The following is a 10,720-nucleotide window of genomic DNA, read 5'->3' on the forward strand; positions in this document are numbered from 1 at the left end:
GTCAAAGGCACAAAACCAGCCACTGCCACAGCCACTGCCCCCGCAGCGCACAAAACTTAGTTAAAATGCAACGTTCACAACTTTAATATAACTTAATCCTTTTTGTGGCTCGTGTGTGTGAGACTTTGTGTGTGTGTATGTATGTTGTAACTTACGAATTATGGCGTTAATACCATTGTGTGCTTATGAGCGCAGTGCCCGTGTATGCTCGTCTGTGTGTGTGCGTGTGTGTATGGGTGCTGGTGAGCTCTTGCCAAGTTGACTTTAGGGATCATCATTAGGGAAAGTTGCTTGTGTACGAAGCGTCCTTTGAGCCGCCATTTCAACTTGCGCTTTGAGTCCTTTTAAGTAGAACACTTGACAACACCAGGAATTATAGTGACATCAGAAGAATATGCACAAGATATCAGACATACTCTGAATAATGAATTTATCTGGGCTTATGAAAATCTCGCAGCATTAGGATTGTACGTTTAAATATTCGATTAAATTGAAGAGATTTAAAATAGTGTGCGCCTTTCGTAATTTTATATCGATGACTGATATATAACAAGTTTATTATTTATATTTTTATTTTTGTTGCCAAATTTACATGCCAAATTGATCAAGGACAAAACTAAAAGCTAAAGAAAATTTAATCAGTAAATTTAGCAGTTATCTTCGAGAAATTAAGTATAAGTCCATGGGCCGCGGCTTGGCTTTCCTGAAATTGTGATTCATCACACGACTCAAATATCCTTGATTTCATAAAAACAAAAAACTGCAGAGCAATTAAACGTCTGCGAAATCGCAATTGGAATATAAAAAAATACCCTGTTTTAATAGTCTTGTCAAAACGCTAGACGAGTCCTTCCATATAAATAGTAGCGCAGCCCGGCGCAGACAGGAAATAATTAGAAAGAAAAAGCTATGGCAAGGGAACCGTCAGACCCAGGCAAGGCAGCCGTGGCCAGAAGGAAAACCACGGGAAGACAGGTACACGGCAGCCAGCAGCATTAAGATAACATCCCGTTCTATCCCACTCAGTTGCGAGGAACACACACGTATATAGCCCGATTACGGCATGCTAAAAGCGGAATTCGAAAAATGTCACGTATGACATTCGTTGCCAACTAAGACGGAAATTTACCACTAAATGACACTCCGGTTGACGCCGCACGCCCCCAGCCCAGGCACAGCCCAACTCGATGATGTGTAAAGCGCAAGACGGACAGGTTACATCAAATTATGGCGAAGTTCGCTCGAGGCAGAGCCAAAAGGTATATGCAGAAGACGTCTTTGCTGCATAAAAAAATGTATTAACCAACTGGCTGAGAAAAATCCAAATGAACCCCAACCAAATGCAGATGCTTGTGCCTGAAGTATTCATAAAGAAAGTAATGTCGTTCTTTATTTAATTATAATTTAAATATAACAATTGGCAGCTTTATAAGATGGTTTAAGGTGTTAATATCTTCTTGCAAAAATTGAAGCTCTATGAGAAAAAGATGCATCCGCATGTATAATATTTTATTGACCCGACTGTGGGAACAGATTAAGTGGAAAGCCCGAGACCGGAACTGTTTTTTTTTAGAGTAACTTATATTTGAGCAATAAATAATCATTAAATCGACTTTTGATTTCACTACAATAAATTTCAACTAGTCAGTGGGGCTCAGGCCGAATGAGTATGGTCTGCTAGGATCTCCGGGTGTGACCATAGTGTATCCAGGCCAGAAATCAGAGCTGTTTGAAGGCAACGCTGGACCGAAATAAAAGGCTGGCGCCAATGGATTGAACATATTCATATTATTGCCCAAGGGATTTGCATTGGCCTGAGCCATGCCACCCAGCGGCCAGCCGCCGTAGAGCTGCCGCATCTGCTCATGCTGCAGCTGAAGCTGTTGTTGCTGCAGCTGTAGCTGCAGCTGCTTCACTTGCTGTTGCAGCGTTGATAGATGTGGCTGTGGCTCTGGCTGTGAGTGGGGCTGCACGTGGGAGTGGGACTGGGACCGGAACTGTGTCTGGGACTGTGACTGAGGTACTTGAGCTGTCTGTTGCTGCAGCATTTGATTCTGTGTTTGTCGCTGCATCTGCTGTTGTCGCCTTAAAGTTGCTCTGGTGCTGCACCTTTGTGGTATGCCCGGCACGGGCTTCTGTCGCGTCTTGCTAGCTGCAGGCGGCCGCATTGGCACTCCACCAACCATAACCGGATATGTGTTGCCGTCAAAAACGGGGCTGGTGCCGTAAACGCCAATGCCAATGCTTCCGCCCGATGCTTGCCGAACGGACTCCGTCGGACAACGCCTTTGGTATCTAGCCATGTTTGGTTAATTAACGCCGAATCTTATGTACACCAAGTGATTTAGCATCCGAATAAAATCAAACCCTGCATATGGCAGCTGCTTTCTGAATATTTAACAACTGGCTTATAATTTCAAACTTAGAGGGGAAATGTCATAAAACAATCTGTCTATGTCTGTTTCATCTACAAAGATGAAACAACAAAAAACACACCCCCCACACCGAATGCAAGTCCACAATAATTTGTCCTATGCAGCATGTAAATTGTCAAGAGCTTCTGTCAGCCAGACGGAAGCAGCCTTTTGTTTGGCAACTGCCTTATCAGCACGTACACTCGAAGGCTCTGCAACATTGATTACAATATGTGTGGCACATAGCTTGGCGTTTAGGCCTTTTAATTAAAATATTCCTCAGTTTGAGCTGGAAGTATGAGGCAGACACTCGGAATGTAGGTAGCTCGGCTCAGCTACAAAATGTTCACAAACAAAAGGAGGTTACATGAGAGAGGGCATTTGAGACAAAAAGTAAAAAAATGACTCATTGAAATATCTAATTTCTTTGGAGCAAATGTGTTTATTTGTCTTTTTCTATCCTATCGAAGATATATTAAAATGGCTTAAAACATTAATGTTTGGAGTCAAAGCGAGAAAGTTTACCCTCTTTATTCAATATGTTGGGTACGAATGTACAAATTATATAGTATTCCATGTAAAAAATGTTATCTTGTTTATTTCATACTTATTTTATATTGAATTTTTCAGTTTGCTTTTAGTTTTGGCGCAGGGAAGAGCCTTTTGTCAAAATTCCAGGGAAATGAAATTTCGTCAATATTAAAGAAACTCAAATATATTTTGGCAATACAATTACGCGGAAACTTTAAGCTGCCGAGTCAGTCTAGTGTAGCTCTGTCCCCGGACAAGATTGTAAGTAAACAAGAATAATTACCAAAAAGAATCAAAATTCTAAACAGACAAACTGAATTCTAAAGCAGTCAATATGACTGATAATGGAGCCTCCTTTAAACCGTTAAACGTTCGACGTCCCCCAAATGCCCAACAAAAGAAAATTATTCCGTCCATACAGAAGTCTGTCAAAGATGGCCAAGTGCCAATTTCGAGAGCCATCAACCAGGAGATGACAGTTTCCAAGCGCTGTTCTGCGGGCGGCATGTCCAAGACACTGCCGAAGGCACGAGCCAAGCCTTTGAAGCGCCTGAAAACTGTAATGGCTCCCACCGGCGTATTCAAGCCAACGTTAAGCGAAATCTCCCAAATAGCTGAAGCTCCAGCTGCAACTTCCATGGGCAACGTGAGCTCCCAGGCAAGTTCAGTTATAAAGCAGGTTAATCAGGCAGTCAGATTCAGTTCTACCAGCAAGCGCACAAAATCAAACACAACGCTTAGAGCACATGGAGGCGGTAACTTTGCAAGTAGATCCTCACGTAATGTGTTAAAGACCAAGGCAGAAGGGTATCCGGTTAACAGCATCCCCCGGACTGCAAAAATTTCCCGAGCGCGTAAAGTCAAGAGCAAAGTGAGAGACCGGCCTCTTAATAATTCCATTGCCTCGATGGAAGTATTGCCGAATTCTGTCTCCCGAACAAGTACCGAAAGAAGTCTCGCCAGTGCCTCAAGCCACGTTAACAAGGTCACACCGTCGCTGAAGGAAGTCGCCGATTCTATTAGAAGGCAGTTGGCCCAGTCTATAAAGACATCAAAGTCGCTGGCCGCAAAGGCCACCGAGCTAAGCAAACGCATTAGTGCTTTGAAAGAGTTAAAATAGTCGAAATGTTTACATTATCTGGAAAAGGTGTCGCAGCGATCGTACTTCTCTTTACTTAACGATGCAGTCCTTGGATATTTTCTCTTTTTAACTGGTGCCTAACTGATGTCAACTGAATTTGAAATACTTCAAAAACCTTGTGCAATTTGCAACCAAAAAAAATAAATAAGTTCCGAAAACAAGAAACATACATATAATCCTTTTCATTCCACATCAGGCTTGAACCCATCAGAATTTAATTGGAACTAAATAAAAGATCCATACTTTTGCCAGCAAAGGGACATCTAGGCTCGGTTGGGCCTAGTCCACTTCTGTTTTGCACGTTCTTCAAAATATTTATGAATACAAAATATATAAAAGTCATGCAGTCGTCATAATTAATATTAATAAATATAGAAATGAACGCTGACATTCGTTACATAGTATGTCATGGAAAATATGTTGCTTAAAAACTGAAAGTCGAACTTGACAGCGCCTGTTTTCATTCAGTTTATTTTAAATCTTCAGTTGCGTAGCTTATTGAATTTTTATCGAAATCCGGGACGATAAAAATTCACATAATTAATAGACATATATTTCTGGCACTAAACATACGCAGAATAAAAGGCTTGTACTCCTGCATCTTTACCTGGACATTGTACACATCGAATATAAAACCAAACTTTAATCATCCTTAGTCGCTTGTGGAGAAAATTTTAAGACTAGCCAAAATGTTTTTTGATGATGAGGGTGTGCCCTTCGATCCGTTTAACATTGGTCCAACCAACTGTAAACGCCTTTACGATGTACCCAACACTCCATCATATCCGCCACCAGTATTTGCCTCATGGCCACCACCAAAGGAACATACGAACAAATCTGTGTCGCAAAGCACGGTTGCCAATCGGGATTTGACTGGCGGGTCTTATAGTCTCAAAACTGATCAATCGCTGATGGGAGAAGTGGAGATATCTAAGGCCATAAACGAGGAGATGACCGCTTCGAAGCGGCAGGTACCTGCTGAAAAGCGCTATCATTTTGGTGTCAGGTCCATAAGATCTCGCGCTTCGGTTCGGTCCGCAGCGCAGAAGTCCATGATGACAGTAATGCCCGTGAGGCACCATCGATTAGCGGAGAAATCAAGTGAGTTCTTCCAGGCGAGCTCCGCCAGGTCTCAAACAAGCAAAGATAGAAAGTCCTGCTCCAATGCGAAGAAGCGAGCTCACGCAGGTGGCCATGCAGATAAAAGATCCGATATTTCTATGATACCCAGCGCGAAAGATGCCACCCAATCAAACATTCAAGGAACTAAGGTCAATGCCTCGAACACGTCAAGTAACATTTACAAGATAACACCTTCACTGAGGGATGTGGCCGATGCAATAAGAAAAGAGCTAGCCCAGACGGTGAAGATATCCAAGTCTCTGGCCGCTAAGGCGTCCGAGCTGAGCAAACGGCTGAGAGCCGGCAGCGAGTTCCCGCAAAGATCAGAAGTCTCATATTTTGAAGGATGATGTGCTTGCCAAAATATATTCTGCATTTACTGATGCCATGAAATCTTGTGCCTAGTAAGGGTTTTATAATAAAAATTAATGAAAAAAAAACTTACAGCCGGACATGGCTGACTTAACTTAGGCCAACCTGATTAAGAATATATATGTTTTATGGGGTCGAAGTTGCCTCCCTCAGTATACTGCCACCAATTTTAATGTGTATTAGACACACTATTCATTACTTTTCTATTATCATGCAATCGACTTGCGTCGTATGTGTGTGAATGCACAAGGCAATAGCCCATTAAATATAGCAAAAGCAGTCAGTTCCGACCTCAGAAAGTAGATATATTCTTAAACAGGATCATCAAAGCCATATCCGCCTGTCTGTTTGTCTTCGATCTATCAAAAATTAAAATTTCTGATCTTTGTTTTGCGTTGGTATCGAAAAAAATAAAATAAATTGATATATGTGTATTTCAATACCATATTCAAGGCTGAAATTTCATTAAGATTGGAATATGGAGATATTTAAAAATTTAAATTTTCAAAATATGGGATAAGTGCACAAACAACATCGAAACTAAAATATATACACTCAATCGTATATTTAAAATCATACTTAAAATATTTGTTGGCTGGCTGGCTCAATAAATTGTAAATCATACTTTAAGCTCACGTTTTGCAGTCAAGCAACCCATCTACATATGCCAAGCAAAGAGTATTACTTAAATAAATGTTGCCCCTGCGCTCGCTTTGATTATATACTGAGCTGCGTTTGTTTTCACTTAGTTCCTTCAAAAATTTAAATTCGATCAGTGTAGAATATTTGTTTAGATTGTAGAGAAAATAAAATGCACTGAATATTAAGTGAATTACTTAATAATATACTTTTGGCGTTGAAAACACCTAGAAGCACAACTCACACTCACGCATCGCTCTTCTGTGCTCAGTTGCTGGACTAGCCTGTGAGTAGACTGTAATTAAGCAGAGGAAACGCCTTAATAAAACACATCAATCGCAGTACATTACTTAAATAAGCAACCAATATGTTTGTTGATGATGAGGGTGAACTCTTTAATCCGTTCAGCGTTGGACCAGCCGGAAGTGGGGAACGCTTTGAGTACAAGATGCCAAGCAGTCCAACATATCCGCCACCTGTGTTTGCCACATGGCCGCCACCAAAGGTGCCCACCAATAGATCGGTCTCGCAGTGTACGTTTGTCAAGCAGGCGGCAGCTGCTATGCATAACGGCCAATCGCAAAGGGGTGAAGTGGCTATTTCGAAAGCCATTAATCAGGAGATGGCCGCTGCAAAACAGATTGCGGCTGATGGGGAGCGCATCGATGCGGGCGGCCAGTCCAAAACGACTCTGTCAAATACCGGTCCTAAGGGAAATTCTGTGACAACCTTGATGCCCGTCAGGGAATGCCGCGCCTCATCCCAATCAAGCATATCTCAATTCAGCATCGCTTCAAAGACGACCTCCAAAAAGAGCAGAGCCAAGTCGCATGTTAGTCAGACTCCCGCTAAAGTTTCCAGCAAGATTAGTGCGAACTCGTATGACAGCAATAATACACTTGTGCCCAACACTGAATTAAAAAAGTTAAAAGGATCCATAAATATAACAGAGAACGCAAATGTGTCGCGCAGCAACCGACGAGCAGATGCAGGAGGACATTCAGTGGATGCAATTTCTCGTGTCTCGATGAAGTCTCAGGCAGAAAAAATTCAAGCAGACAAGATCTCGTTAAGGTCTAAAGCAAGTACAGTTCATGCAGATAATGCTTCCCATGTTACTGCCCAGTTCAAGGCGAGTGACTACCGCGCTGATACAGTTTCCCGTGCTTCCGTCCAGTCCAAGGCTAATGACCAACGGGCAGATAATGTTTCCCGAGTTTCGGTTAAGTCCAAGACTAGTGAACACCCATCCAAGGCTAGCGACCACCGATCAGATAATATTTCACGAATTTCGGTCAAGTCCAAGGCGAGTGGCCATCAGGCAGATGCAGTTTCTCACGTTTCGACGGATGCCCACGCAGGAGATAATGCCTCTCAAAGCGACGGAAACCAGATGGAAGATATATCAAAGCCGAATACCAAGACCAAGCCCTCGTTGAAGGAGGTTGCTGAGGCAGTGAAAAAAGAGCTAGAACAGTCGATGGCGACTTCAAAGACCCTGGCCAATAAGGCAGCCGAGCTAAGTGAACGCCTTAGAGCTGGAAATGAGTTCAAGCACAATCGTTTCCACTCTCTGATTCGCATGTATACAAACACAGAGCCATTGAAGCGATGCCGCGAAGATCGCATGTCCATTTGGTTCAAGGACTCAGTTCTTTCCTAATCAAATTCTACCCTAGCCCAATGAGTTAACAATGCACGTTCAAACATTTCTAGAGCATTGAGCAAAATTATGAATTTTAGCAAAATCAAAACAAAAAAAAGACCTATACAATTTAAGATGCCCAAATAGAACTTACCCACTTTCAAATGCAATAAAATAAAAAAATAAAAGATAAAATGTTAGCATGATTTGCGGTTCTGCGTTTTGCTGACATTTCGTATCATTAATTTAAATGCGCTGTATTCTGCGGTCGGCTGCGAATTGTGCAGTGTGCACAATGCGCTGGGTCATAAAATATGCAAAAACATTTGTTTAATTTGCGCAGAAACTAACCGAAAATCAGTTAAAAGAATTCATTATGGTGCTCACAAATTTAAAATGTGCTTGACGGAGCTTTATAGATATAAACGTATAAAAGGATATATACTTTTATCCAGCTATTTATTTTTGTTTTAGGTATTTAGCAGAACATAAAATATTTTCCTTAAAAAATATGTTATCGATGAGAAAATGAGTGCTTAGAAACTATGGGTCTAAGATATCATTAAAAGGAAACAAAAATAATAATCAAATATCGGCCAGAAAATAAGATTTGTTGTTATTTTTTAAGTATTTGCTTTTTACATTTATTAATCCATCCTTGGAAATTAGCATATATTTCCGTTAATGTTCAGTCTATTTATTTTCGCATGAAATTTTCCCCTCAAAAGCTTTTTAAATTTCCCAGGGATTTCGCACAACTTATTGCCAGTGAGTGTATAGAATAATTGCGGCACTCTTGATGGTGCAGCTATCCGGGGCAACATTGTTGACCATGTTATTTGGAGCGTTGTGGTTAATTTTATTTATGGCAGCGCAACATGCTAATTGCAGCAACAACAAAATGTCTGCTGGTTGCCTAATCAGGGTCAGGTTTTTGGCCGATTCAATTCCGTGGATAATGCGCGAGTTGTTAGGACGCTGTTTCGCACTCGGGACTGGCAATTATAACAAATTGCATGTCAATTTGAAAGCCACTGCAGAAGCAAACCCCACGCTCAGTCACTCTTAAGTAGGCCACATTAAAGGGGGGAAAGGCTCAAAGCATACATAACGTATGTATATAATATATTTATATTTATATGCAAATGCAAACATTTTTATGCTTGCTAGTGCAATAAAGGAAACAACTGCAATAATGGCAACGGGCGCATAAAGTACCAGAAATAATAGCAACAAACAACTTTGCAAAAGTGCAAAAACCACCAACAACAATCGAAATGAAACAATCGCAGCACGCGGCATGCGAAACAGAACAGAGAGAGAAAAATATATTTAATACGAAAAGTTTTGCAATAACGGAAATGAAATGGAAATGGACGCGCGCCAATAGACATAAATGTGTGAGAGGTGCCGCAGCCGACAGGATACAAATAGGACACGGTAGCAGCCGAGCACCATCAACAATAACAACAGCAGCACGAATAACAACAACGAAAAAATCTGAATGCAGGCCGTGTAAAACAAAAGACCCACAAAATGCATACAAAAAGCAAACTCAAAAGTAAAAACTAACAACAATATCCGGGAAAAGCAATTGCACAAAGCACAACGCCAGCAACCTAGCCGGCCTATAAAAGCGCTTGTAAAATATTAAAAAACCCAAAAATTGATGCGGGCATTTTCAGAGGTGTGCAATGAGCTCAATAGAGAAAAGAATCCAATAAACTAAAGCAAGTCTAAAAAACAAATTTAAAATAGAAAGTGTAATCTTAATCAACATCTTTTGAATAATGAAGCAATTTAATAGTTCGCAACAGTCCATTATCGGGATAAAGGTCCTTAAGGTTAAGTATATTTCGACTTCCACTAAATAATATTTTCATTCAGTTTAAGAGTCATCAAATAAAAATCTATAAAATGTAAGTGGTATATGGTATTAAGGATCACGGCAAAGTTAAGTTTCTACAAGCGTTTTATTTCAAAAATGGCAATCAAAAAAAATCATAATAATACATTCTTATGTGCAAATTAATTAATTTACAGTTAAGGGCCTCTTACTGTTGACCAACACTGATTCAAACTGTAATTTACAGTTAGTTAAAATAATTTATATAGCTTAGATAAAGTGCGCGTTATTGTGTAAGATGCACCTGAAGTGCACAATCAATAGATAAGCAATCAAGAGTACACTAATTAATTGCTGCAGCAGGACGTGTGTGTGTGTGTGTGCGTGTGTTTGCTTGGGGGCGTGCTCAGAATTGACGTATTTGTGTGTACACACTTGCCAGACATGCACAATTAAAGCTGCCGCAATGCAGATTTACCCACGGGCAAAAAGCCGGACTTAAGAGTACACTTGAATTCAACTTACTTCATGTCATTCTGGGCCGCACACGCTGCGTATGCGCAATAAAATTGAATTAACGCTAGGCCGAGGAGCCATTTTGCGGCACATTTTCGCCTTCGGCTTGTGTACCTGTAAATAATACTCCAACTTGTAGCCGTGAGTGTGTGCGTGCGTGTGTTGGTGAGTGCCTTTATTGCCTATAAATGAAATCATAAATTTGAGAGAAAGCTCTCCATGGACACACGCACACACGCCCAGGAGTGCCCTGCAGCTTTGTCAACTTGTCTGCTGATGTACTTCAGCAATTATTATTAGTTCAATTTTGAGTTTGAGGCCTATTTATTATTGGCTTAAAATGATTTGCATGCCGAAGGAGCAGCAGGACATGCAATGCACAAATATTGACAGGCGTTTGTTTAGCGGCAAGTGGCGTAATATTATCTTAATTTATGACTACTCTGTCCGTTGCTATGTATACCACTAAGCTAAGTTTATTTGCACTGTTCTTA

At 40.9% G+C, this 10,720-nt stretch overlaps 3 protein-coding genes across 3 annotated transcripts; 2 read left to right on the top strand and 1 right to left on the bottom strand.

Annotated features, from left to right (window-relative positions):
* Positions 1–1,362: 1,362 nt before the first annotated feature.
* Positions 1,363–2,445, bottom strand: LOC135428716 (uncharacterized). Its single transcript, XM_064682810.1, has one exon. It carries the CDS (start codon positions 2,301–2,303, stop codon positions 1,641–1,643), a length of 663 nt encoding a protein of 220 aa, XP_064538880.1. The 5' UTR covers positions 2,304–2,445; the 3' UTR covers positions 1,363–1,640.
* A 757-nt stretch (positions 2,446–3,202) lies between these two features.
* LOC135429203 (uncharacterized) lies at positions 3,203–4,251 on the top strand. Its single transcript, XM_064683462.1, has 2 exons — positions 3,203–3,206; positions 3,272–4,251. Exon 2 carries the CDS (start codon positions 3,280–3,282, stop codon positions 4,063–4,065), a length of 786 nt encoding a protein of 261 aa, XP_064539532.1. The 5' UTR covers positions 3,203–3,206; positions 3,272–3,279; the 3' UTR covers positions 4,066–4,251.
* A 2,063-nt stretch (positions 4,252–6,314) lies between these two features.
* LOC135429315 (uncharacterized) lies at positions 6,315–8,115 on the top strand. The gene is made up of 2 exons (XM_064683584.1): positions 6,315–6,505; positions 6,562–8,115. The coding sequence occupies exon 2, from the start codon at positions 6,587–6,589 to the stop codon at positions 7,880–7,882; it is 1,296 nt and encodes a 431-aa protein (XP_064539654.1). The 5' UTR covers positions 6,315–6,505; positions 6,562–6,586; the 3' UTR covers positions 7,883–8,115.
* The last annotated feature ends 2,605 nt before the right edge of the window (positions 8,116–10,720 follow it).

This window comes from Drosophila montana, unplaced genomic scaffold (assembly GCF_035044405.1).
Source record: "Drosophila montana isolate Dmon_TW-CO22-7 unplaced genomic scaffold, ASM3504440v1 contig_1409_1, whole genome shotgun sequence".
Taxonomy (NCBI): Eukaryota; Metazoa; Arthropoda; class Insecta; order Diptera; family Drosophilidae; genus Drosophila; species Drosophila montana.